Source organism: Acomys minous (assembly GCF_964271855.1).
Source record: "Acomys minous genome assembly, chromosome: 5".
Taxonomy (NCBI): Eukaryota; Metazoa; Chordata; class Mammalia; order Rodentia; family Muridae; genus Acomys; species Acomys minous.
In genome coordinates, this window is record NC_140494.1 from 122816072 (window position 1) to 122843513 (window position 27442).

Genomic DNA, 27442 nt, shown 5'->3' on the forward strand with positions numbered 1-27442 from the left:
GTCACCACGGCGACTACGAACAGTGGTGTCCGCTGGACATAAGGGGTAGAAACTGCTTTGTTTTTCACTGTGATGCTCAATCCATTTAACTTTTCCAGCTAATGCTAGGGCTTGAGATTTTATGTTTATTACAAGAGAGATGTTGTCCTTAGCTTAAGGAGCGAAACTTAGGGATAAGTCCATTCTCCTCAGACCCGAAGGACCTCGCGAACGAGAGCCCACTGTTCCAGTGTGAGTAACGCACAGCAAGGCCGAGCTTCTCCGAAGTCATTCGCTCATAAACGTTGGGGGCCAAGACATCTTTCTCTCTTGCAAGCATGGTTTAACATTTTGGGAACCAGAGCTGCACATTGTCAAAATGGAGACAAGAGACATGGTACTTGCTGCTGCTTCCTCACCTGTGGAAGCAGAGCATCTGTGCTAATGGCGGAAGCTGCACACTCACGTGCTCTATGCTACTGTTGATGAGGGAACTAAGGATTGTCTTTCAGTAAGTAGGGAGGCGGGGCAGAGTAGGAGAGAAATACTTGTATTTTGCTCCAGCTGTGTTGCACAGGACTATTTGTGATGCAGGATGCAGTGTTGTGTCCTGGAAGGTTCTAGCTTGTCTAGACTGAGGCTTTCATTTCTGGTGTGTCTGTCTAAGTGCTGGCTTCTGTGCAGCAGGAGGTAAAAACATTCTAGACATTATGCAGTGGTCATGTGAGTTTAACAACCCCGTGCCTCTCGCCCCATACAGTCCCTTCAGCAATGATTGGGACATTCAATGAATAATCAAAATCTGATATAAAATCATTTTATAAGGTTAAAGTCTGAAAGTTGTTGGGAACTTTTCTGGCAAGAATGATAGTCTGCACTTGACATTGTATTTACGTCAGAGCCAGCACACAGGTGCCTCAAATAGATCTCTGTAGACACCTTACCTGAGCAGCAAGGCTGACACAGGTCGCAGTTGCAAAGAGCCTTTCAGTGTTTTACAAAGTTCAGAAACAAATAACCAGCTTCGGGTTTAGTGTTCCCTGCAGACCCAACTGCTGGTTCTGAGCCGCCAGCCGTGGCTTCCATCAGCATCTGTCCAGGAGAGGAAAGCGAGCAGTCATAGGGTCAGCAGCGGCACAGACATGCCAACAGGGCTGGGCTGTGGTTCTGTCTGAGTTCTGCTGGGGTTTTCATGGAGGGAATCTGCCCACTGAATTTTAGTTGTCTGACTTTAAGTAAGTTAACTTTATTCCACAAATATTTACTGATTGTCATATTGGGTCATCTGCTGCAAACACCTGACGCACTTGCCCCAGTCACCTACGTTGTTAGCAGAGTTCGAGCGTTATCTCACGCAATAGGTTTTATCTGGTCTTCCTACTGAAGATAGCCAGAGGTTATTCTCAGGCATCTACAAGTTACCAAATACATTTTTATGGCTGGTATTCAAAGAAGACATGCAGTATATTGAGACATACACAAGGGATACCTTTGTACTTGGAGTGAGGGGTTCTGCCAGGGTGTTGCCTCGCTTCAGTTCTGTGAGAAAGGAAAACGCCAACTCGGTCTTGTAGGGTTTTTATTTTGTTCATGAATAGTGCTGGGTCACTCTTTCAGGGCTTCCTCCCTCCGAGCCAGGGGTCCTCAGCATCCACCGTGTTGCCATTCTAGACCGGGCAGCTCCGCTGTTTTGGGCTGTGCTGTTGAGCAAGCATTCTTGGTACACTAGATGGCAGTGCCATACCTCAACTTGTGACAACCAAAATAGGTTTCCAGGTGTCCACACAAGACTGTGGACAGAAGACCGTGTCCTCGAGGAGGAACCCTGCTTTGAATGGAATTGGAGCCTGTATAAAAGTGATGGGGAGCTGGAAAAGGGGCTACCTGTTTTGAGCGCTGGCTGCCCTTGCTGAGGACCTGGATTTGGTTCCCAGCACCCGCCATCAGGCAGTTCACAACTGCCTGAAACGCCAGTTTCAGGGGACCTGACACCTCCTGGCCCCCGAGGCTACTGAATACATGTGATGCACAAACAGCTTTCTAAAGGGATATAATTCAGAGATGCTGCTTCTTTCTGCAAAATCTGGGTAGGAGTTGTCTGTGACTTGAGCCCCCAGGATTGGGAAATAGTAGTGTTTGCACACAGCATGAAAACTTAAAGGCTGATGGAGCCTGCTTGGTTCTCATAAAACACATATTCTCTCCCCACCTCCTGCCAGCTTCTATATTGTATTGTTGCATGTTTGCGCCACTGCACTGTGAGGTCTTCTAAAGGCAAGCAGAGACCATGTGCACACACACACACCCAATTATTGTAAGATGAGGCCGTGGTGACCAATTCCAGATGACTACTGGGAGAAAGTGAACTGGAGAAAAGGGGAAGGATTGGCTTGGATTTCCTCTGCTTCAAGTTTTAAAAATTTCCACTGTGATATAAAAAGCCTAAGGGCGTGTGGAAACATGGATTTAGAGAGGCCAGAAAGAAGGGGAGCCAGGGAGGTACTGAGTGCTAGAAGCAAAGGGAATCCCTGCTGTTGTTCAGGTGTGGTGTGTGCGCAGCTGTGCAGCCCTCTGCATCAGCAGCACAGGCCGCCCTCAGCGTCTCCACACCGCTCCCTGGAGCGACCTGTCCTGGGCCCCAAAACAAAGGTTACCTGTGCTTGTGCCAGGAGGCTGCAAAACTCAGGGAATTCCAGACGAGAATTTGCTGGCATTCGTCCGTGTGACCTCTCAGCCCTAGCATTATGGTTTTAACAGCCAGGGTCCTTGACACGCGTGTAGCACCGTGATCCTGTGGCATGTGTGGTTTTATGTGTTGTGCCTGATAGGCGTGTTGCTGTTACCTGCTGCCTCGTGGAAACCCTCTGTCTCAGGCTTCTTCCTGGCCACATCTCCCTGGGTTCTCGTCTTTCCTAATGGCTGACTTCCCCTTTGGCTCACGTCAGACTCTGCTGCCTCCTGTAATTTTCCTAATTGCTTTCTCTTCTGCCTCAACAATGGAAAAGAAAACTTTGAGACGTCATATTTTACAAGGTGGTCAGGCTGGAAAAGAAAGAGCCTCCAGAACAGCCTGAAGGAGACTCTTTCTTCATAAGAGCTGCACACAGCTCCACCCGCAAGTCAGGAGTGTGCTGCCTCGGAGAGAACTGGCTTGGAATTTGGGAAATGAGCATGTTTCTAGTTAAATTTTATTTGTATGTGTTTGCTGTTCTGCCCTCTATACCTCTGTGTGCCATATTTGTGCCTGGTGTCTGCAGAGACCAAAGGAAAGCATCAGGTCTCTTGGAACAGGAGTTACAGGTGGTTGCGAGCCACCCTGTGGGTGTCGGGACTTGAACTCAGGTCTTCTCGAACAGCGTCCAGTCCTCTTAACCACTGAGCCTCCCTATAGCCCCATGGGAATACTCATTCATCTTGGGTCTCTTCTCTGTTCAGTTACTGTACCTTCTAGCACACTTCAGTCTTGAAGCCACAGCAGGAGTTCTGTCTCTGTTTGAGGTGGTATGACACGGGGCGCTCTGGCTGGGCTCTGGCTAGCACTCAAATGCAAGGCTGTTGTGGCTCAGTTTCCAGTGGTCTCCTCTGCTTGGTTGGTGCTGGCTGTAGCAAGAAAAAGAAGAGGAACTTGCAGTCAGCAGGAGAGAGGAGACCATAAAAGATTGAGGTAGCTGGAGTGGGAAGCGCGGATGCCTGCTAGTGGGCAGGTTCAGTTTGCAAAAGCATGAAAACTGAGCTGAGGATGTGGTTCAGTTGGCAAAGGGCTTCTCTAGCTTGCACTAGGCCCTGGTTTCCATTCCTAGCACCTCAGAAACCGGGTATATGTCACACCCTGTAATTCCAGCACTAGAGAGGTGGAGGCAGGAGGATCAGAAGTTCAAGAAAACGCTGCATTCTCAGAACAATGCTGGTTTCTGGAAGGATTGTCCTGATTTGCAGTGACAAGTGTCACTTCCCTCAAGCTATGGAAAATATGATTTGACCACTAAATCTGTTGGTATTAAGTGTTCTTATTATACTGCTAAAGGAGGCATGGATAATTCCAGGCACAGTAGCACTGCGTCGTCATGGCAATGCATTTGTTGTTTTGGGACCAAAGTGTCTAGGTATGAAGAGGCCAGGTGTGTTCATGTGCATATGTGTGTGTAATCAGTATGCGTGGCGTTTGGAGAATGCACCTTGAACTTCAGTCTGCTTCCTAATCTGTGCCAAAGAGATTTGCCTCTTACTGAGTGTCAAGCACACCTTACCACCTTCCCTTGCCTTTGGTTGCTTGCCAAGTTGGCGTGCTCTCCTAGGTGAGGGCACAAAGCCCAGCCAGAGGTTGACAGAGATGTCACTCCACTGACCATCAGACACATAGCCGGTCACATCTCTTTAATCTTTCTTTTTAGCACCTATGGGGCTATAGGGGAAGTAAGTTCCCCAAGTGAGAAAGTGAGTGAGGGGTGGAGGAGGCTGCAGACTTCCTGCCTGCTGAAGAGCAGGTTCGCACACATGTAGAAAAAGCTGTTTGTGCTGGCACTTACAGCTGGGCGGAGGTGCTGCTAGACCTGGGGTGGCGCGTTAACGTCTTACGTAAAGGCTCTACAAATGGGCTATTTTAAGATGTGAATCCAAGGGTGTAATAACAGACCTGGCAATCAGTCACCTAATGTTTGTCTCTTCAAAAGTTAATGTATCGCAGCTCCACCAGGTGGCCGCCAGCAACCAGCAACGGGGATGAGAGCTGGAGGGTGAGGCTGCTCTGGGAATTTAGTTGTATGCAGTGGAGTTGACATCACGTTCAGTGTAATGAAGGGCAGAGAAGGGAGGGTATTTCGGGCCGTGCGAACACAAGCAGACCCTCAGATGCCATGCGCCTCACACTCCCTTGTTCTGCTGTTCCTGTTTGGTCCTGAGGGGACAGTGGATCTTTAGGTCCAACAGTGTCTTACGACTTGTGGTTATACTCCAGAATGGCACATACAGCTCCGTGCCGGGGCCGCAGCATCAGCACCCTGAGAAAGCAGGAAAAGCCTCTGCTAATCTGGCGTCAGCTTTAGGCACACGTGGCCCCCGGAACTGGAGTAGGACAGTCTTTACCCATCTCCTAGTTCTTAATTAGCACAGATAGGATAACAGAGCCCGTGACCAGTTTTACTGGGCGATCTGATTAGCACACGCTAAAAACAAAAGTGCTGCTAAGTGGATTGGGCTATCCACTCGTTGCAGGCAGTTCAAAGAGTGAAACAAAACTAACCCAGGCAGCTGCTAAAACACCAGAAAGTAAAATCCATCTTCTTGGCTTTGGGCTCTATTCCCATCTGAGTTTAGCAAAAAGTTTCTCTTTCTGAAATACCTGCCCCCCCATTTGTTTTTATGTTTAGCCACTTACCTTAAAAAGCTTTATTAAGATACAGTCTGTGCAGTTGGCCCATCTAATGTGTATCATCCGGTGCTTCTTAGTGTGTGCAGCCCCTGAGCAGATCCAGGTGTTCACAGGTGCAGTTAGCATGCACTTGTGATATAATTGTATTTTTTGTCATTGATGACACTGATTTGGAAAAAGCATAACCCCAAATTGATTCCAGCTTTTACGTATAAGATTTAGGAAATAGTGGCAAACAGTGGCACTCAGTCCCTGTGATTTCTCCTTTGCCTCTTAACAATATTGCTTTCTATATTTCTTCTCCTTAAAATAAAAAATAAAAAAAAACCCAAAATACAAAAAAGCCCAGCCAGTTCATTATTTTAAATGAGCCAAAAACGAGGACTCATTTCATGTTGGCTCCTCCCACCCTTCGAAGCCTGTTGCTTGGGATGCTGTCCATCCGTGTGTGCTGCTGACATGATGGAACGTGTGTTGTCTGGGTAACATGAAGCTCAGAGAAACATGGCTACTCTTAGCTTACAGCACTAACTTGGACTGTGAGGTGGACTCTGGTCTAGGAGTTCTCTTTTGTTTATTTTCTCTGTGAGAAATTGGTGTGAAAACAAAGTCTGTGATTTTAATAGCTCCTCTGTCCCCCTGCTGCATGCCCACCTGCCATGGTCCACTGTGAGGAACACTGTGCCTGGTTGCTATGGAATTAACACCAAGTAAGGGATTACCACTGAAAGCACAAGTGAAGCAGAATTGCCAGTTTCTAAAGAGAGAAAGGACTAGTTTCAGAATCTCTATTCCTTTAAGAGTAATGACTCAGATTTGGGCAAACCTTTCAAGACAAGTGCTGGAGAGATGGCTCCGTGTGTAAAGTCCTTGCCTTACACATGGAAAGGGCAAGTGCAAGGGGTTCAAACACCAGCACCCAGGCTGAGTGTGGCCGCACTGAGGCATTAGGCATGGCTGCAGGCGTACTCATAACCTGCATAAGGAGAGTCACAAGGGTGTCCTGGGCATAGCTCACGGTTTGGTGAGAGACCCTGCCTCAGGGTAGTAAGGTGGAGAGCAAGACACCTGATGTCCTCCTCCGGCCTCTGTGCACAGGCATGCACAGCTGCACACGCGTGTGCACATAGACCACACTCATTCTCCACCTCTGAATGAGGTCAAGGTGGTGGGGATGGTGTGGGAGACGGGAGCTTGGGTGAGACCAATTTCAGTCCCCTCTTCCAGTTCTAAATGTTGTAAAATGTTGAAGTACCGTGGAGTTCTGAGTCTCCATGACCACAGCTGTGTGTGTTCGCCCACCGCTGACTCATCTTCCCAGTGAAGGCTTCCCACCTGCACAGCAAATAAATTTTTGAAAGATTTTGTGATAATGGAAAACATTTAATTTGCTTTGATACGTTTTTAAATTTGCTAGAGGTGTCTCTGTCAAATAAGGATTCGGGTGGTTTTCAAAGACTGAACAAGAATGGATATTAATAGAATTGGGACCATTTATCAGTATCTATTATTTTGTTTCATTAACTGAATTAATGTCTAAGCATTTAGCCCAAGGAATGTATGCTGCTCTGTTTTATTAATGGCTTAGCCTTAATCCTCTCATCTTCTTAGAGTGCAGTAAGTGCAAAGTAGTTAGGAATTCTTGCAGTCATCTCCTGCCTGTGGAGGCCTTACACAATAAAATTAATATACTCTCAGCCTTCCTCTTCTCTTCGCTCTTTCCCGAGTGTTTATCAAGGTGGCTCCCACTGCCCCCCACCCCCTGCTACAGTCTAATCTAGAGCTGATGAATTTTGTGTTCTGAAAAAGAGGATAGCCCAGTGGTGCAGTACTTGACAAGTTCTGGAGGTCCTAGATTCAATCCCCAATATTGCAAAAGGGAAAAAAGAAAGAAGCCAATGATTTAAATAATGTCACCATTGCTTTCGTAATGATTAGAAAAGCAAATCTACTCAATTCAGGGCTCTTTAGTCAAGGCTTTGGGCTAATCTGGTTATCTCATTAAACAATCTGGCCGGTGTGTGTTGCGTATCTCCCGTGGTGATACTGTGTTGTTCATGTAGATATCCTTGGAACAGAAGAGCCTGTTGTGGAAACCACTGCCAGCGATGCTGTGAGGTTTTACCCCTGGACCATCGATAACAAGTACTACTCAGCAGAGGTGAATCTGTGCGTGGTGCCAAGCAGGTTCCTGGTCACCGCCGAGATCGCGGAGTCAGTCCAGGCGTTTGTGCTTTACTTTGACAGCACACAGGTGAGCTCTTGTTTCCTGTGGCGCCTGCAACCAGACATTTTCAAATGCTTTCTTTTCCTCCTCTCAGTGTGTCTCTTCGTTTTTGTTTCTGCCCTATAGAAATCGGGTCTTGACAGTGTCTCCTCATGGCTGCCTCTGGCAGAAGCGTGGTTGCCTGAGGTGATGATCCTGGTCTGTGATAGAGTGTGTGAAGAAGGTAAGGCCCTCCTACAGATTCCCCCTTCCATGAAGTCAGGGTGCTTCATGTCCTCAGCTCATCACTCGTTTTATTGTTCTCCTTGTGTGTGTGTAGCTTTATTTTAGATGCCTTTAGGATGACGTTGACATTTGGAGGCAGAATTGAGGACTGGACAGTGTCAAAGGTCGTTGTGCTTTGCGTTTGTTTTACTTAGATTCTTTTGCATGTTGTTTCAGGAGTAAACCGACAAAAAGCTCAAGAGTGGTGCATCAAACATGGCTTTGAGCTGGTGGAGCTCAACCCAGAGGAGCTGCCTGAGGAAGACGGTGAGTGCTGGTGCCTGTGGGTGGTGAGTGCTGGTGCCTGTGGGTGGTGAGTGCTGGTGCCTGTGGGTGGTGAGTGCTGGTGCCCAGGGATGGTGAGTGCTGGTGCCCGAGGATGGTGAGTGCTGGTGCCCGAGGATGGTGAGTGCTGGTGCCTGAGGAAGATGGTGAGTGCTGGTGCCCGAGGATGGTGAGTGCTGGTGCCCGAGGATGGTGAGTGCTGGTGCCTGAGGAAGATGGTGAGTGCTGGTGCCTGAGGAAGATGGTGAGTGCTGGTGCCCGAGGATGGTGAGTGCTGGTGCCTGAGGATGGTGAGTGCTGGTGCCCGAGGATGGTGAGTGCTGGTGCCTGAGGATGGTGAGTGCTGGTGCCCGAGGATGGTGAGTGCTGGTGCCCGAGGATGGTGAGTGCTGGTGCCTGAGGAAGATGGTGAGTGCTGGTGCCTGAGGACTGGTGCCCGAGGATGGTGAGTGCTGGTGCCCGAGGATGGTGAGTGCTGGTGCCCGAGGATGGTGAGTGCTGGTGCCTGAGGATGGTGAGTGCTGGTGCCTGAGGATGGTGAGTGCTGGTGCCTGAGGATGGTGAGTGCTGGTGCCTGAGGGTGGTGAGTGCTGGTGCCTGAGGATGGTGAGTGCTGGTGCCTGAGGATGGTGAGTGCTGGTGCCTGAGGATGGTGAGTGCTGGTGCCTGAGGGTGGTGAGTGCTGGTGCCCGAGGATGGTGAGTGCTGGTGCCCGAGGATGGTGAGTGCTGGTGCCTGAGGAAGATGGTGAGTGCTGGTGCCTGAGGATGGTGAGTGCTGGTGCCCGAGGATGGTGAGTGCTGGTGCCCGAGGATGGTGAGTGCTGGTGCCCGAGGATGGTGAGTGCTGGTGCCCGAGGATGGTGAGTGCTGGTGCCTGAGGAAGATGGTGAGTGCTGGTGCCTGAGGATGGTGAGTGCTGGTGCCCGAGGATGGTGAGTGCTGGTGCCTGAGGATGGTGAGTGCTGGTGCCTGAGGATGGTGAGTGCTGGTGCCTGAGGATGGTGAGTGCTGGTGCCCGAGGATGATGAGTGCTGGTGCCCGAGGATGGTGAGTGCTGGTGCCTGAGGATGGTGAGTGCTGGTGCCTGAGGATGGTGAGTGCTGGTGCCTGAGGATGGTGAGTGCTGGTGCCCGGGATGGTGAGTGCTGGTGCCTGAGGAAGACAGTGAGTGCTGGTGCCCGAGGATGGTGAGTGCTGGTGCCTGAGGAAGACAGTGAGTGCTGGTGCCCGAGGATGGTGAGTGCTGGTGCCCGAGGATGGTGAGTGCTGGTGCCCGAGGATGGTGAGTGCTGGTGCCTGAGGATGGTGAGTGCTGGTGCCCGAGGATGGTGAGTGCTGGTGCCCGAGGATGGTGAGTGCTGGTGCCCGAGGATGGTGAGTGCTGGTGCCCGAGGATGGTGAGTGCTGGTGCCCGAGGATGGTGAGTGCTGGTGCCCGAGGATGGTGAGTGCTGGTGCCTGGAGGAGCAGGGCATTTGGTTGAGGCCTCGGAGACTGTTCTACCCCAGGGTAGGGTGATCACAGCGAGAGACTATACACACTAGTTTTCTCCAGCTTGGAAGAGCTTTGAGCAAAGCCTGTCGCTGTGACCCTCTCAGCACTGTCACCATTTGCTCCTTGGATTTCACCAGCCATTTTAGAACTTTTGAAAATGCATATGTGTACTTTAGTAGATAAAAGTGAGAGATCACTGTTGAAAACCGCATCATTTCCCTGTTTTCTCCACTGCCAACCAACTCGGTGAGACCTGTGTTTGTGGAGTTTATCTTCCTGTTTTTGAATTCATGGTAAGCTAAGGCTGAATTCCCAGAAACCTCAGGAGATGTGCCAGACCTGTTGATGCCCAGGCCAAAAATCAACCCAGAACCTTCCCCTCCCCTCCCTCAGGGCAGCGTGCATTGTCTGCGTCTGCTGTTCTGCAGCCGTCTGGACTTAGTTTCTTTTCTTTCTTTTTTGGTAAAGTTTATTTTTTATTTTATGTGCCTTAATGTTAGGCTGCATGTATGTCTGCACCACATGTGTGCCGTGTGCCTGGTGCCTAAGGAGACCAGAAGAGGGCGTCCATCCCCTGGAATTGGAGGCACAGACGGTTGGGAACTACAGTGTCCATGGTAGCAATTGAACGCCATCCTTTGGAAGAGCAGCCAGTGCTCTTCACTGCTGAGCCATCTTTTCACCCCATCTTTTCTTTGATGGGGGGTATTTAAAAGAAAGAAAAAAAATTATTATTTTTAAAACTTCATTTATGTTTATGTATGTGTCAGTGTGTGACTGTGTGCATACATGTATGTAGGTCCAAGGTCAGAAGAGGGCATCCATCCCCTGGAACTCCATTTCTGGACAGTTCTAAGGTACCTGAGGTAGTTGCTGGGAACTGAATCTGGGCCCTCTGCGAAAGTAGCCAGTGTTCTTAACTACTGAGCCATCTCTCCAGCCCTTTGATCTTCTCCCTTTCCAAGTATACCTGTATGAGGTCAACCCAGCTGAGGCAGATTTGGACCACAAGAATCCTGTAAATTGGTACCAAAAGTGAGCCAAAGGCTACATTTACAAAAAGTCCAGTTGCCCAGATAAGATGTCCTTCAGACCAAGAAGGAGGCTAGTGGCCTGTGGTTCCAGAGACGGGGATATTCCTGTGTGCAGTTCAGAGAGCACATGGCGCCCCGACTTTAATGTGTCAGGTTCTGCATAGGGAAGAAGTGGAAAAGGTGCTGGACTTGAACACAGCAAGCATTACACTACAGCATACAGACAGGTCCTCCTCCCAGGGGTCAAACTCAGGTCACCAGGCCGTGCCACAAGTGCCTTTACCCACTAAGCCATCTTGTCAGCCCTTAGAAGTTCATTCTGTATAGATAGCCAAGATTAATGTATTTATGATTTTTTTTAAGATTTATTAATTTAAAGTGTGGGGGCATTGTGTGTGCATGTATATGCATGTGTGCGTGAGAGAGAGAAAGAGAGAGGGGGAGAGAGTGTATATGGAGTCATTGTAACTCCCACGGGGCTAGAGTTATAGGCGATTGTGAGGCACCTAACATGGGTTTGGGAATTAACCCTATAGAAGAGCAGCAAGCACTCTTAGCCATTGAGCCATCTCTACGGGCCCAAGATTAGTGTCTTTAGTGCTGTACTGTGGCTGTTCAATGAGAACTTGCATTTTCTGGAAACTGCGAGTGGATTCCATGGTGACACAATGGAGATGGCTTGATCACACAACTCTCTTCTATCGTCACCATTGTTTTGTTGTTGTTTGTTTCTGGAGACATGATTTCTCTGTGTGCTGTCCTGGACTCACTTTGTGAACTAGGCTGGCCTCGAACTCATAGCAGTCCGCCTGCCTCTGCCTCCCAAGTGCTGGGATTAAAGGCCTGTGCCACCATGCCCAGCTTCATGACTGTTCCTTTTTTTTTTTTTTTAATTTATCTATTCAGATTACATCTCAATTGTTTTCCCCTCACTTGTATCCACCCATTCCTCCCCCCCTCCTCCCGGCCCCTCCCTCCTCCCGCTTTCTCCCTATTCCCCTCCCCTAGGCCTAGGTAGGACTGGGGCGGGACCTCCCCCCCCCCATATGGTGATAGGCTATCTAACAAGTCTCATCTTGGTAGCCTGCTTATCCTTTCTCTGAGTGCCACCAGGCCTTTGTGTCTGTCTTATCAGGAGCTCTGAGCTCTGTATTTGCCTCATTCATTTCTGTACACAATGCATTATGAAGCAACAGCTAAATAAACAAGATAATTAAGCCCAGTTATTTAAAAGCATGGCTTCAGGGACATATGGCATATATATGAATGTGTAGGTATATCTGGGTGTGCATACAGACCTGTGTGTTTCTTTCCCTGGTAGATGACTTCCCTGAATCTGTAGGCGTAAAACGGATTGTACAAGCGTTGAATGCCAATGTCTGGTCCAATGTCGTGATGAAGAATGGTGAGTAACCGGATAGTGTCGATTTTACCCTTGTGGCATGTGGTAAATAATCTGGATATATGTGGAACCATTAGGTTCTGTGGAATTTTTATTCCAGTTCTCAGGCCTTCAGTTGAAGAGGAAGCCAGATGTAGCAAGCTGGGGGTGTTTAATGTGTGCTGACTAGGTATTTCAGCAAGCATGTAGATATTACAGTATCTTTCACATTTTCTTTGCCTTTAAGAATGACCTAAACATTTAAGATATGAGCTTTATCATTAAAAAGCCTGAGTCTAGCTGTGGAATTCTTTATTGTACTCTCTGTCTTCATCCTGTCTGGGCTTTTTATGTAAGTGGAGTTTGTGTGTACCTTTCAGACGTCAGCTAGGCAAGCGAGGTGCCATCATGAGTACAGAATCACAGACGCGGCTGGTGCTTTGGTCTTGCTGTAGAGCTCCAGGAGAGCATGGGTTCCGTCGTGCTCTCCATGGGGTGCAGGGCTGAAGGGGAGAGTGCTTAGCCAGAGGCTCCAAGAACAAGGGATTTATGTCATAAAGCCCCTCGGGGAGTCTGACCTGGCTGTGGGAGCCCACTTAGATGTCAGAACGCTGGGCAGGAGAAGTGGGCTTTCTCCTGGTGGGGTCTCTGTAGACCTGAGCTGTTGCAGCAGCCTGAGGGAGACTGTTGGGCCCTGGAGGGTGTGATGGTGGTGGCTGTGCGGTGAGGGCTGGGTCTGACATGTAGTCTGTGGTTGGCTGACACTGGATCAGAGCTTGCATTAGCTCGCACAGCCTTCGGGAATGAGCTCACAGACTAGACGGCTTAGAACAGTGGGAATTTATTGCCTCACTGTTCTAGAAAAAGGTCAGAAGCCCTTCCTTGAGGTTCCAGAGGCACCTCCTCCAAGGATGCTGGAGAGGGTTGCCTCGGCCGTGGTTCCGGCTTCTGCAGTTCCTTGGCTGTGACACTGGTACTTCCGATCTTCCCATGGCTTCTCTCTGTGCACATTGCTTTGTTCTCATCTCCTCTCTTATTTGGCCAGTAGTGATATTAAGTTAGGCCCACCCTGTGGCCATGTGGCCGTGTTAATTTCCCTATTTTAAATAAAGGTGCATTTTGCTGCATCAGAGGTTAGGACTTAGCTTTGAGGGTTGGGGGCTACAATTCAGTCTAGAGTGTGGTGCCTTAGCCAGTGTGCTGTGCTAGGTGAAACACTACAGAAGGGGATGAGGAAATCCATGTTTTACACTGGCCTGTCTTCCCTGAGATACAGGGCAAGGGATGGCCAGCTCGGCAGGCACTAAATATGGTTGGTATCCTGCCTCTCATCTGACCCCTGTGTTTGGCAAAATCCCTTCTGTGCAACAAGGAAATTTCCCTCTCCTTTCTTTCCCTTTCTCCTTCATGCTCCCCATTTTCGTGCTAGGGAGACTCTAATGTGCCTGACGGGTCCTTTCCATTCATTCCACATTCACTTATTCATTTAGTTCTGTGTTAAGCCTTTGTCACAGCTAACTATTGCTTTAGACTGTGTACAGTGTAAAACTAAGTTTGAGATATGGTCCGTAAACTAGATCAATTTAGAATAAAGTTCTGTTCAGTACTGCCCATTATAAATTTCTTGAAATAGCTAGAAATTCTGTGAAGCTTTTTGGCTTTAATCATTTTTTGAAAACTCTGACCCCCATTTCATACATTAAAGAAACAGTGGCTTATAATTCACATTTATAGCTGTGCAGCCACCCACTGTAGTTACAGCCTCCCATGTCTATGGAGTTAACAAGCAGCAGGTTGGAAATGGTTGGAAGGAATATGTCCATCTGTATGTATATATGCATATGTACACACACACGCATACACACATACACACACACACAGACACACACACACTCTTTTCTTGTCACTGGTCCCTAAACTGGTATAAGAGAGACTGCCCCTTAGCTGTTACACCGTTAGCTGGTGCACGTAATGTAGAGAGGATAAGGTCTCTGGGAGGGCGCCTAGCGTAAGCCAGCTCTGTAACATTCTGTGGCAGGGACTGGTTCTGGTAGTGGGGAGGTCCTGCCCATATGTGAGTCTACAAGCTGCACCGAACATACTTTGCTTCTGTCTGGGTTGGTTTTCTGTTAGCTTGACATAAGCTAGGATCGTCTGGGAAGAGGATGTTCCCCGTCCCTCCATTTGGCCTGTGGGGTATCTTCTTGACTGACTGCTGTGGGAGGGCCCAGCCCGCTGTGGGTGAGCACACCCCTCGGCAGGGTCCTGGGTTGTCACCATAAGCAGGTTGGGCAGCATGGAGAACAACCAGTTAACAGTGCTCCTCCATGGTCTCTGCTTAGTTGCTGCTGCCTGGTTCCTGCCGTGAGCTCCTGCCTGACTTCCCTGATTACAACCATAAGCTTCAATAAATCCTTTCCTCTCCAGAGTCGATTTGGTCCTGGCATTTAGGACTGCTGCTTTGTGCAAAAGTACTTCCACGTTCTATGTGTTTAAACCCTGGGGCGACATTCTTAAGTGTGAAGCAAGGAGACACAGTGTGGGTTTGCATGGCTCTTATTTCATTGTTGTTTACAGTCCTGGGACTCTATGTGCTTTTAGCTAAAACCCGAAGTTTTGGCACTAGCTTACTGTCATGTGAAGAAGACCTGGGTCGGTTACAAGTACAATGCCCGCCTCATCCTCAAAGCTAGAGATGTAGCCATGGACGTGCAGGTCGTAGGAGGTAGGACATCGTAGAGCCTCAAGTCTGTCCCTAGAGAGACAGAGCTCTGTGTGACTGTGTGCTGGGGCCATAGTGTCCTTCCAGGGCGACCTGCCTCCTCTATCCCGTGAGAACATGCAGCCTTCCTCCTCTTCTTTCTTTCTGTCCTGTGGATGTGCAGGTGTGTGGATGTGTATTAGGGGTGGGGTATCGATGCATGAGGAGACCAGGGGCCAGCCTTGGGTGTGGCTCCTCAGAGTCTTCACCTGTACTCTGAGACAGTCTGCCGTTGGGACCTAGGGCTGGTTGATGGGGCTGTGTTGACAAGCACGGGCTTCGCACCTGGCGATTTCATGGGTGCAGGGTCACATTCGGGCCTTCAGTGGCTGAGCTATCCACCCAGTCACACAGTAGGCTTTCTGAAAGTCTGAAGTGAAGGGCCCATCCGTGGTCCCTCACGGGTGGGAAAGGGGTCCTGAAGCCCCTGCCTCAGGAGATACTGGCAGTTAATGGTTGCTGGGAAAGGGGGTCATTTTCTCCTGTGATGTAACTGCTGTTAAAGTTGCCCAGTAAGTAACCTCCTGTGCTCATGCGTGCAGCCCTAATTAAACTCCATGAGTCACAAAAGAGGCCACGAAATAAGCTCAAATCAACCATGAAAATAGGAAGGAAACCTATTGGGAAAAAGATTGGTTCAGCGCGAGTGGGAAGAGGAGAGAAAGGGTAAAGGGGAGGGGATGAAAGTGACTGAAATGCATAGTATGCACACACGAACTTATGAAAAACAACAATAACGAAAGTTGTGCTTAAAGTCACCATATTCCTAAGTTACTGCACCTTAGGTGTGCTCAGTAGAGCTGAGTACATGTCCATGCAAAATGTTATTATAAATGCTTATAGCAGTGTTATTTATAATAGCCCACAGATAGAAACAACTCCAGAAGACAGTGGTAAGTCCATACAGTGAACTCTTACTCATTTCTAAAAAAGTGCGTCTAACTACACCAGGGCGAACCACCGCACCACTGCTGTGCCAGGAGCTTTTGTGTCCTCGTTCTTTGATGAGATGTCCAGAACCTTTAAAGCCATAGAGACATTATTGATCAGTGGTTCCCAGGGGCTGAAGGGGAGAGGTCGCTAAGGAGATGGAATTCTCTTATCAGCACGTGAAAGCGGTGTTTTGGATGTGGTGATGATCATTGCAGAGTTTGTGAGTATAGTAAAAGCCCTGAATTCTGTACTGTAGAGAGGGTGCCGTTGACATGTGAATGGCAACTCTCAGTTAAAAGTAAGCCAAACCACTGATGTTCATAGCTGTGAGATAGATGATTTAATTTCATAGCATCTATTGTGAGTTAGGTGCAGAGGTCAAGTGACTTTGCCTGGGGCACAGAGGTCAAGAAGTGTCATACTCATTACCAGGTGGGGGGTGGGGGACATGCGGTCCTCTGGGCACCTAGTAAATAGTAGTACTCAGGGTCCCCTCTTAGACCTTCTGATTGGTTTGAGGTGAGGTCCAGCTTCCCAGATCTTTTATGCTTTGAACTCTGTGCATTTAACTAATTATGTCTTAATTATTAAATTGTAAGGAAGTTTCCTCCGTCTCCATACTCCTTGTCCTCCTGAGAGTCAGTCCAGTCTTAATTATGTGAATACGGGTTGAGGTGCATGTGTGTGCAGGTGCCTGCAGAGTCCTGGAGAGGGCGTTGGATGCTCTGGAATTGGAGTCACAGGCGGTTGGTTGTGAGCTGCCTGACTTGGGTCCTCTGAAAGAGAAGTAAGTGCCTTTAACCGCTGAGCTGTCCCCAGCCTTGGGCTATATTTTTGATCTGTAGAGTGGAGTTGGTCTTCTCCAGTGGCTGCACGTTGGGAGCTTTTGAAGACTGCTGCCTGAGCCTCATCCAGACCATTTCTACTAGGAAGGAAGTGGTGGGAGGCTCAGCTGCAGGAACTCAGTTCTGTAGCTGGTAAGAGCTGCTGGCACAGAAGAGACATCTAGTTCTGACTTGTGCGAGTGTGCTTAATTGGGGAGAGTGAACTGGGCATTTTGGAAGCTTCGTTGGCCTCTGCTTTTGCAGTAGCCAAGAACCTGCATTCTCACATTCCTGAACCCTGACTTGCCAAGCCGCAGGAAGACAAGACAGGGCCAGTCCCAGCTCACCTTAGGAAGAGGAGACGGTAGTGAGCACGCTCCTCCTTCCTCCTTTATCCCTGTGTGCAGCACAAAGGGTACCTGTGCGCTTTGGCATCTGCCATCTTTATAAGAGTGTTCTTCAGACTCTGTGCACGTGGCCATTAGCGTTGTCTTCTTGGGGTAGACTTCAGATTCTACTTTGACACTCACTCGGGAGCTGTCTGCTGAGCACACACTGGGTTCCGGGGCCCTGTACTTGGTAATACTGCTGAACAGGCAACGGGAGATTAGTGAGGTATGCAGGGTGCTAGAAGGTGACAGGTGGTGGGGAAGGAAACCAGAGAGGGGTTGAGGTTTGGGGTAGATCGCACTGTAAATAGGGTGGTCAGGCTAGGGCTTGGTGGGTAGGGATCTGGACCTGGGAGAAGGGCAGCCTGACAGAGTGTGTAGTAAGAGGGGAGCACACCCTGTGCATCTGAAGGATAGGCTAGGCGCTCCCTGTATCTACAGAGGAGAGAGAACGGCAGAAGGGATGGAGTGCTTGGGGATTTATTTTTTATTTTTTATTTATTTTTTGGTTTTTCTTTTTCTTTTATTTTCATTTATTTATTTATTTTTGGTTTTTCAAGACAGGGTTTCTCTGTGTAGCCTTGGCTGTCCTGGACTCCCTTTGTAGACCAGGCTGGCCTCGAACTCACAGCGATCCACCTGCCTTTGCTGGGATTAAAGGCATGCGCCACCACGCCCGGCGAGTGCTTGGGGGTTTAGGGCTCTGCAGGCCATCTTGATAACTTTGGCATCTACTCAGGGAGAGCTCAGGGCCATTCCGGGGCGTTGACTGGAAGAGACGATGGCATAGTCTAACCAAGAGAGGACTCTGCCTGCTGTGTGAAAGCGAAGGCCAGGAGAAACCAGGAAAACATTTTCCAGGGAAGAGGAAGGCAATTTTAGGCATACTTCAATTGAGTGGTTCTTAGTGGAGGCCCAGTAGGGACAGAAGAAGTCATGTCAGGTGCTACGCTCAGCTCTGAAGGGGTTCTTGGGAACCCCTTAACTTAAGCTCGGTTACTGAGTCCCGTATGCCTCTCCTGGCCACCTGGGCAGACAACCCCAGCAGCCTGTGGGCCCGCCTGTGAGCTGGTGCGTGAGTAGCATCGCGGTGTCCTGGCCAGGTGATAGCCCACCCTTTTGTGATTGGATGCTTTCAGTAACAACTCAAAGCTGTGCGACACCATCCTGTGAGCACTTCATTGCATAAAGGAACCGAAGGCCGCAGCAGGTAGCGCGTCTTCTGGGAAAGGCTGTTTTTGTGCTTCTACCCCAGCACCAGCTTTCTTTCTGACCCCTCTCCGGCCTAGTCTTCCTGTGAGGTGAAGGACGGTGGTGGCCTGTGCCTGAAGCCCAGCACCCGAGACTGAGGCAAGAGGTCCCTGAATTTGAGGTCAGCCTGATGACATAATGAGCATCTGCCTCAGAGAACCAGGCAAGATATGGTTCAGAGTGACTAGACGATCAAGGAAGTGGAAAGAATAGGGCTGCCCAGCACACTGTAGAAAAACCAAACAAGGAGGGATTGCGGTGCTCACACATACACACACACACACACACACACGCATGTGCGCACACAAAATACATATTTGTGTCTGGGTTGACTCATTAAATTTTGTGTGCACCTGTGTATGCACATATGTGAGTAATTATTATAAGCTGATATAAAGATTAAGAGAAAGATGCTTAGGAAAAAAGCAAATGTACCCAAGAGCTTGGGGTGTGGGTTTGTTAAAGACAAATTGTAATGACCTTTGTTGGGTTCTTTTGCTGCATGTGTAGATGGGAACGGGCTTATGTACGTGTGTGTCCTTGTAGAGGCCCAGGGCTGACATCAGTATCTTTGGTCATTCTCCACTTTGTATTTTGCGGCAGTGTCTCTCACTGAGCCTGGAGCTCGCCATTTTGGCTGCTTTGGTACCCCTGTCTCTGCCTCCCATGTGCTGAGCTTACATGTGGGTCACCATGCCTCCCATGTGCTGAGCTTACATGTGGGTCACCATGCCTCCCATGTGCTGAGCTTTCAGGTGGGTCACCATGCCTCCCATGTGCTGAGCTTACATGTGGGTCACCATGCCTCCCATGTGCTGAGCTTCCAGGTGGGTCACCATGCCTCCCATGTGCTGAGCTTACATGTGGGTCACCATGTCTCCCATGTGCTGAGCTTACATGTGGGTCACCATGCCTCCCATGTGCTGAGCTTACATGTGGGTCACCATGCCTCCGTGGCCGTTACATTGGTCTTGAGTATTGAACTCGGGTTCTTGCACTGTTGTGGCAAGGACTTTACCCTGCTGAACCGTTTCCTCAGCGCCTGTCTCTGCGTTTTATAGAATGTAAAAGGCGTTGCTTTACTTGACACAATTGCGTGAGTGCTAGCCCGAGCACGGCACTAGACTCTCCACTTAGGCGTTTGGTACAGCTTCTTCTTTTACAGGAAAAGCAGGCATTTGGGGGCGACTTGTCCATACCCTAAATGACTCAGCCAAGGCAGTGCAGGACCGCAGGTCTCCTGAGCTAGAGTGTCGATGCCACCATGCGGTCATGGCCTAGTTCAGGGAGAGCTGGGCACAGAGACTCAGTAAGTGGCCCTGGCTGCACGGGGGAACCGCTGGCAGAGCCAGGGGAGGGATTTACCACAAGTTGTCTCAGCCTAGGTGTGCTGTTGGTGAGCTAGATTTTAACGAGACTGACTGGAGGTAATGATTATATCTGAGGTTTGGGGTTTCTTTTACTTAATTGTTTTAAATCCTTTTATGTTATCTGAATAGCATGGCGTTAGTCCTAACCCATCGTCCCTGAACCTAATCCAAAGAATGCACTGCAGAGCTCCCAGCTAGCTAACACAGCAAGCAGTGATGACTGACCTGTGAGTGGGAGCAATGTGTTTTCATTATTTTACTTGGAGTCAAGGTGGATTAGTATTCTATTCAGCTTGAGTTATGACTGTTTATACACTGTAGGTACTTAGTGTCCTTTAAATTTTAATACCAGGTTTAAAAGCAAACATTTTATACAGTTGCAGGCAAATCACTGTAGCCCCTCTTTGCTTAATGGGCAGGGGGCTATGTCCTGAGAAAGGCATCATCCGGTGAGGCCATCATTGTATAACCATTGTGGGATGGCTCACACAAACCCAGGTGGTGTGCCAGTCATGTGACGTAGCCTTCCTGTGCAGTCACGACACAGTATTAGGCAGATGTAGCAGACTGCTATGCAGTTTTGCAATAAACTTTATAAGTAGACATAACAACAGTAGTAACAACAGTATAAGTGTGCAAATCAGTGTGAATCAAGTAGTGTATAGTTGTGCATGCTGTACTTTCACCGATGGGTAGTGCAGTGGGCCTGTTTACACCAGGGATCACCATGACTTTGTTGTAACACATTACCAGGCAACAGGCTCCTTCAGCTTTGTCTTAGTCACTGTCCTGTTGCTGTGAAGAGACACCATGATCAAGCAAAGCTTATGAAAGAAAGCATTAACTGGGGCTGGCTTGCAGTGTCAGAGGTGTGGTCCATTATCATCATGGTGGGAAGCATGGCAGCGTGCGGGTGGACACTGAGCAGTAGCTGACAGCTACAGGCTCAGAGGGAAAGACACTGGGCCTGGCACAGGCTTTTAAAACCTCAAAGCCCATCGCCCAGTGACAAACTTTCTCTAACAAGGCCGGTACCACTAATCCTTTTAATCCTTTCAAATAGTGCCACTTCCTGGTACCTAAGAATTCAAGTATATGAGCCTGTGCCGGCCATTCCTATTAAAACCACCATGAGCTTGTTAGGGTCTTTTAAACTACTGCTGTACGACATTGCAGGCTATAATTGACCCAGATGTTACGCAGTATATGACCATACTAGAAAGCTATGTAAATCTTCCTGATAGATGTGACTTGTGTGCAGACTTACAATGGAGTTTTTACTATTGGCTCTGTCAGTGCCTCGTTTCATCAGATGTATCATTCTCAATGAACACGATACTGCTCCAAAAGAGATAGACTTTTATGTTTGGGAGACAAAAAATAAATTCCCACTTTGTTATGTATAAAGTACAGCTCCACACAGCACACGACCAGAAGCAGTGTTATCTGTAGCACTGAATTGCACTTGGGAGAAAACAAGGCCTGAAATACCCCTGGAGGCAGGAGCTGCTGGAAAAGTGGCTGAAAGCACTGAGCTTGAGGTCTGTATTTTAGGTTCTGCCCAGTAGGAGGTCCACAGGCGCCAGTGCATCATGGCGGTCCGGGAAGCCACTGGGGGCACTCGGGGCCACCTAGCCTCTTCAGGCGGCTATCCCCTTCCTTTGCTGGTGTGCCTTACATTTCCTCAATCTGAGTTCGGGCTGCAGCTCAAGGACAGGATGGAGATGAGATCTCAGCTCCTTGCTATGGTCCCCACGCTCCCCCCAGAGCCTGCTCTGTGGCTTGAAAACCAGCCAAGTGGGTCTGACATTTATAGTTTGGTAATGTCCCTTTATTATCACTGTCGTGAAAGTAGAAACTGTGGGTCACTTTCTCATAACAAATGTGACAGATGTTTTAAGGCCCCACCCCCTTCTCTTTGAGTTTCCTAAGAGCGTCTTCCATCTGGTGCGTCAGAGAGCCTCACTGCAAAGTATTTTGCTTGCGGCAGGGCCTTGAACTTATAGAGTCTGGTACATTATGTTCTGGTTTGACGTTTCTGAGACTAGCACACCATGGAGGAGGGTAGTATACATAACACCTTTGCCAGGTGTCAAATTTATGCTATTCAGCGTTCCTGTGCCTGCTTTCTTAAGCTGGACACTGGCAAGTTCTGTGGAGGGCTTTTTCTGCAGTGGTGGCTTCTGGGTGTTACATCAGGTAGCACCACAGTTGGTGAAGAGGGGCAGTGGAGCCAGGGAAGGAGCTGGTAGACTAAACAGATGCTAAAAAGTTACGACTCCACCCACAGTGGGCAGGGAGCGGCTTTTACATACAGCAGTTCCCCATTGTCCCATTGCAAGTGAGATGAGTGTCTGTCTCATAAAGTGTCACCTAAATGAACATCTGTTGCCCCCACATGTCCTGAGTAAATGATTGCATGGCTGAAGTCCCAGGTTCCAGTTCAGGCTGGCCTTTGTAACTGATGAACAGATGCCCCCCCCCCCCAAAAAAGAAATAAGTGCCCATGCTAGAGGGCCCCAGTTTCCACATCTGCCTGAGATGTTCACCTGAGAAAGTAGATAGCTATGTCTTTTACTTTTAAAAGATGATGGTGGTGGTGGTGGTGGTGATGATGGTGATGATGATCTAGGTAGTTCAGGCTAGTCTTGAACTTGATGCTTTTGTCTCTGTCTTCCAAGTGCTGGGATTGGAGACATGCATCACCACATCCAGTTCTGTTACATTTTTAAGAAGTGAAAAATGATGCTTTTAAAAAAATTGGGGGCCTAGAGAGATGGCTCAGAGGCTAAGAGTACTGTCTAATTTTCCAAGGGTCTTGAGTTCAATTCCCAGCAACTACATGGTGGCTCAGCCATCCATGATGAGATCTGGTGCCCTCTTGTGGTATACAGGTATACATGCAGGCAAAACACTGTATACATGATAAATAAATATTTTTTTTTATTTGAATCTATGTCAGAGAAAAATAAAGCATCACCGTAGTGAGAGGAAAAATGGTCAATGGAGAGCAATCTAGTCAGTCTGCCTATACCTGTATAACTTTAGGAACTTGACTTTTTGTCTCTGGACCCCGGTATCCAGTTTCAGGGGCACCATTCAGTGAAATGGATGTCATTAAATCCCATGAAGCTGAGCTGGGGTTGAGGAACCCAAGATACAACCTGAGCACTCAGGCTGTTCCCCGCCTATGAGTGTCACTTGCTGTTCCATGTGTCTAAAAGCATTATGGTGAAAAAAGTGTATTGTAAGTGGGGAGAGGATTGTGGGAAATTAGAAGATAGGAGGAAACAGTGGGCTTTTCAGGTGTGGCCGTCGGGAGTGTCCACACACACGGCAGTGTCAGGAACTCTGAATTGCCATTGGTGCTGGAAATTGAACCCTGGTCTAGAAAAGCAGCCAGTGCTCTTCACCACTGAACCATCTCTCCAGTCTACCATGTTTTGTTTTTGTTTTTGTTGTTTTTAAACTCCCCAGGAAGAAATGAAATATGCTATAGTAATGTAGATTCTTTTTCCTGGTACTGGTGACAACATTTGTGACCTTTCTTAAAGGTTATATGACCCATATGCTGGGGCATGCCATATCACTAGAAGATTCGTACTAAAATATGGGTACCACTTCTCTGTGAACTTAGAAGGGCCTTGGCTGTGCTTAGAATGAATGTGGCCTTGGCTGTCACTGTATGAGTGGAGAGAACCATGTTCACTACAAGGAAAGCTTTTGTACAGACTGGGAGAGGAGGCAAGAATAACAAAGCCACTTTAAAATACAGAGACTGGATATTCTCCACAGTTGTGTGGAGAGCGGGAACTGCTTCTGACATGAACTCTGGTGCCCCATATTTGACCACCTCCCCTTGGTGGGGAGGCCTGGAGGGACACAAAGAATAAGCAGGCTACCAAGATGAGACTTGATAGCCTATGACCATATAGTGGGGAGGAGGTCCCCCTCAGTCATAGACCTAGAGGAGGGGAATAGAGTGAAGGAGGGAGGGAGGGAGGAATGGGAGGATACAAGTGAGGGGATAACAATTGAGTTGTAAGCTGAATAAATTAAATAAATAAAAATAAAATACATAATAATAATAAAAAAAAAATACAGAGACTGCCTGAGCTTCCTCGGGTGGTGCCCAGTAGTTGCTGCTTTCCAGAAACAAGAACTGGGAAGCAGACACAGAAAATGTGTAACAGAGGCCGAGCGTGGTGGCGCACGCCTTTAATCCCAGCACTCGGGAGGCAGAGGCGGGTGGATCGCTGTGAGTTCGAGACCAGCCTGGTCTAAAAAGTGAGTCCAGGACGGCCAAGGCTAACACAGAGAGACCCTGTCTCGAAAAACCAAAAAAAAAAGAAAAGAAAAAAAAAGAAAATGTGTAACAGGTCATGTAGGCTTGGGATGTGGCCAAGGAGATTCTTAACATTTGAGGGATCTGTGCTGCTAACAAAGTACTGCTTGGTTTTGTTTTTCACGACACTGGGATCTTCCATCTGTAATTTACTGGACCACTGGAATGGAGTCAGATGTTTTGGGGTAAATTTAATACAGAGTGATTAATTCCTCTTTACCTCTGGTATTAGTTACCTGTAGTCAACAAACTGTACCCCAGAAGTTTTGGAAATAACTCCTGTTTTCAACTGGTGTGTTTGTCTGAGGGAAGAGTGGCATATTGTACCATCCTGCCTGAGGAGGTGGGTTGTCCTTTTTAGCAGCCCATCTCACACGTTGCCATCTGCCCAGCAGTCACCTAGTGGCCATCTTGACTGCCAGTTGGCTGCTGAGGTATTTCAGTGCCTGTCTTCACATGATCCTTACTTTGTTAATAATGGCTCTACATGCAGTTGCTAGTGATTTGGGTTGTCTAGGTAACGAGAATGAACTGAGGAGGAGCCATCCAGAATTTCCTAGAATATCTTTTCATACTGTTATAAGAGGAATGAGTTCAGTGCATGGAAATGTTTGGAGAAAGGGTAACTATTCCCACAGAACTCTTGATTAACTTTTATGTGTATGTGCTTGGGCCTTAGTGTATGTGTATGCACCATGTGCATGCAGTACTCAAAGCAGCCAGAAGAGGGTGCCAGATCCTCTGGAGCTGGAGTTGCAGAGGGTTGTGAGTCACCTGTGATTGCTGGAAGCCACCTGCCGCCCATTGCAAGAGCAGCCAGTACTCTTCACTGCTGAGCCATCTCTCCAGCCAGTTGGAAAACTTACATTAGAATATTCTGCTTGAAATACTCATTTTATTGTAGTTATTGTCTTAACTGTCTAACTTATAGACTAAACCTTATCATAAGATGTATTTGTGGGCTGGGTGTCCCTGAACCAAATGCTCTACGTCTCTTAGGTTTTGAGACTCTCTGCATTTTGGAATACTTGCACGTATGTGTACAGGACACATGTGCTATTTGTTCAGGTCTTCTTGACCTGTGTACATGACCCACTGTAACAGTGTTGATGTGCGCCGCGTTTCCCCTGCGGCTTCATGGGACTCGATCTCGGAGCATTTCCGATTTCTGAATTAGGACTGCTCAACTTATCTGAGGGGGAAACAGTCAGAAGAACAGTTAAGGCCAAGTTGCAAGTTAAGGCCAACAGTTGCAAGCTCTGGTGTGCCTGGGTCCTCGCTGGCCAGGGCAGCCTGGGTCCTCGCTGGCGAGGGCGGCCTGGGTCCTCGCTGGCGAGGGCGGCTGCCTTTCTTATGCTTCCTGATTGATTTGTTTTTCATAAAACCTTGCACGCCCGAAGTTCTGGAAGAACCAGGTAATTAAGAGCCTTGGTTTGTTTCTTCCTAGTATAGTGTTTTGTGCTGTCAGGAAAACCACGGGCGCTAGAACTGGCCTCAGCGGCTGAAGGGACGGTCCTTTTCCATAGGAATAGCATGTCCATGCCAGGAACTGGGGGGAGGGAGGGCTCCCCTCTCTTAGCAAGTAAGAGAGATTTGTGTAATTCTTTGCCATGAATGGTGTGCGGTGGGTGCATGTGCGCAGAACTGTGAAGAGCACCAAAGCAGAGACCCGGTGTCTACAATACCAGCCAGACCGTTTGAGCAGCACTCGATGCGAGCAGTCTGCTTTGAATAAACAAAAGTAGATTCTTCTCTCAACTGTATAAATGTATGTGTCCCTGACTTCCTTAAACTGTAAGCAGAGGATCTGAGGAGCAAAGGATCTGAGGAGCTGGCTGACTCCTCCGTTGTCATCAGAAGCACCGAGTGCAGCTCCCTCCAGCTCATTCCAAACCCATGGCTCAGCGTGAGCTTTTTAAGGTTTTGAAATGTAAGAATTTAAAATATATATCTATAGATATATAATCTATTAAGCAAAAAAGTCCTCAAGCACAGCGAATTCCAACGTACGAGAGAAGAGGAGGCCGACAGCTCTTCTCAGCCACAGGCTTCTGGAGCAGGGACCCCTGCACTCAGTGACTGGTGGCTTCACAGCGCAGCAGATGGAGCCACTGTGAGGTGGTTTGTCTAAGGTCAGGCAGGAGAGCGAGCGTTTGGTCAGAAGCTCAGTCTCTTCCCACTGCTCTTTTTCCTCACAATTTTATCTTGTTAGCATCAGAGCAATAAACATTATTATGATTTTATAATTGTGGCTAAAATAGCATAAAATAATGAAAACTTTTAAAATGGATGGACAGAGAAAAAAAACAAAGGTGCCCAAAGGTTTATAGTGTGTTGTAGGGTCATATCCCCCTTTGCCTGGCTCCTCATAGGCCTCTGTAAGAAGGGAGATAGTCTAAGACGCACTGAGGTCATGTGTTTTCTCAGGAGTGGCAGCCTGCCAAGTTTAGGGAATGCCAAGCTGTTGAATTGGGATTTGAGAGACTTGTGAATTACAGTTGGAAATGACCGAAAGTCCAAGTTATTTTCAGTAAGAGAAGGGAGGGCACTTGTGTTTTCTGTGCAAAAACTGCCTTTTGTTCCTGTCAGCCAGTAGGTAAGCACTCGTGAGTCCACAGCTCAGATAGTGTTGCCCGCTGCCTGGAAACCTGACCTTGGCCTCTGAACCCCTGAGAGGAGGTTGCACTGCCCAGGGCTGCAAGCTGAGGAATCCTTAGTCCACATCTGATCTTGACTCTGCTGTGGGCTGGAACATTTGCTGGGAGTTGAGACGAGTGGGCCTCTGCCCCAGCTTCGTGATGGACTGAGCCTGGATCTTGAGCTAGTTTTTTCTATGTGTTCTGGGTGATTCTTCACTTAGTTCCAGACACTCTGCCCCAGACCTGTCCTCATTGTGACACAAACCATCGGACCCTCGAGCACCCCTTGGTAGCAGGGTGACAACTGTGTTTTAAAATGTTATGTCCCTTTTTATACAGTAATATGCTTTCAAGCTGACCTGTAAAATGTTTGGAACTTTTAATCAACAGCAGCTACTGAAACACTGGTGTCCTAACTCACAAATGGAGCCTTGGAATGGCATTTATGTGTAATATCCTTCTGGTTTTTCACCTGACTGGGTTCAGCCAATATTCTGTCATTTAAAACAATTACTCAGAATCGAGAGAGTGTGTCATCGTCACCTTTGTGTCACTGTGACAAATGCCTGAGATAACCACCTTCCAAGGCCCAGGTTTTCAGTCTGTGGTTGATCAGCCTTATCACTTTGGATCGTCACACCACAGAACATCATGGTGAGTATAGGATGGAGATGACTGTTCTCCGTGGTTGCCAAGCAAAAACAGAGACAGGGTCCACATCCCAGTGTCCCCTTCAAAGAAATGCCCCCAGTGACCTTACTTCCTCCAAGTACGTCCCATGACCTCGTGGTAGCACATAGGTCTTCGAGGGACTTTTCAGGTCTAAACTCTTTTACCAACATGGGCAGAGGTGGATTTGAGGACAGAACCTTTGCTTGTCAGAGTAGCTGTAAGCAA

At 48.3% G+C, this 27442-nt stretch overlaps 1 protein-coding gene across 2 annotated transcripts in view; it reads left to right on the forward strand.

Annotated features, from left to right (window-relative positions):
• The window catches only part of AAGAB (alpha and gamma adaptin binding protein), a 45724-nt gene that overhangs the window by 5777 nt on the left and 12505 nt on the right, over positions 1 to 27442 (forward strand). For both annotated transcript variants that reach the window (XM_084783902.1, XM_084783903.1), the window contains exons 2-5: positions 7411 to 7601; positions 7701 to 7797; positions 8016 to 8105; positions 11974 to 12057. In XM_084783902.1, coding sequence (XP_084640028.1) covers positions 7411 to 7601; positions 7701 to 7797; positions 8016 to 8105; positions 11974 to 12057 — 462 coding nt within the window. The remainder of the gene's footprint in view (positions 1 to 7410; positions 7602 to 7700; positions 7798 to 8015; positions 8106 to 11973; positions 12058 to 27442) is intronic.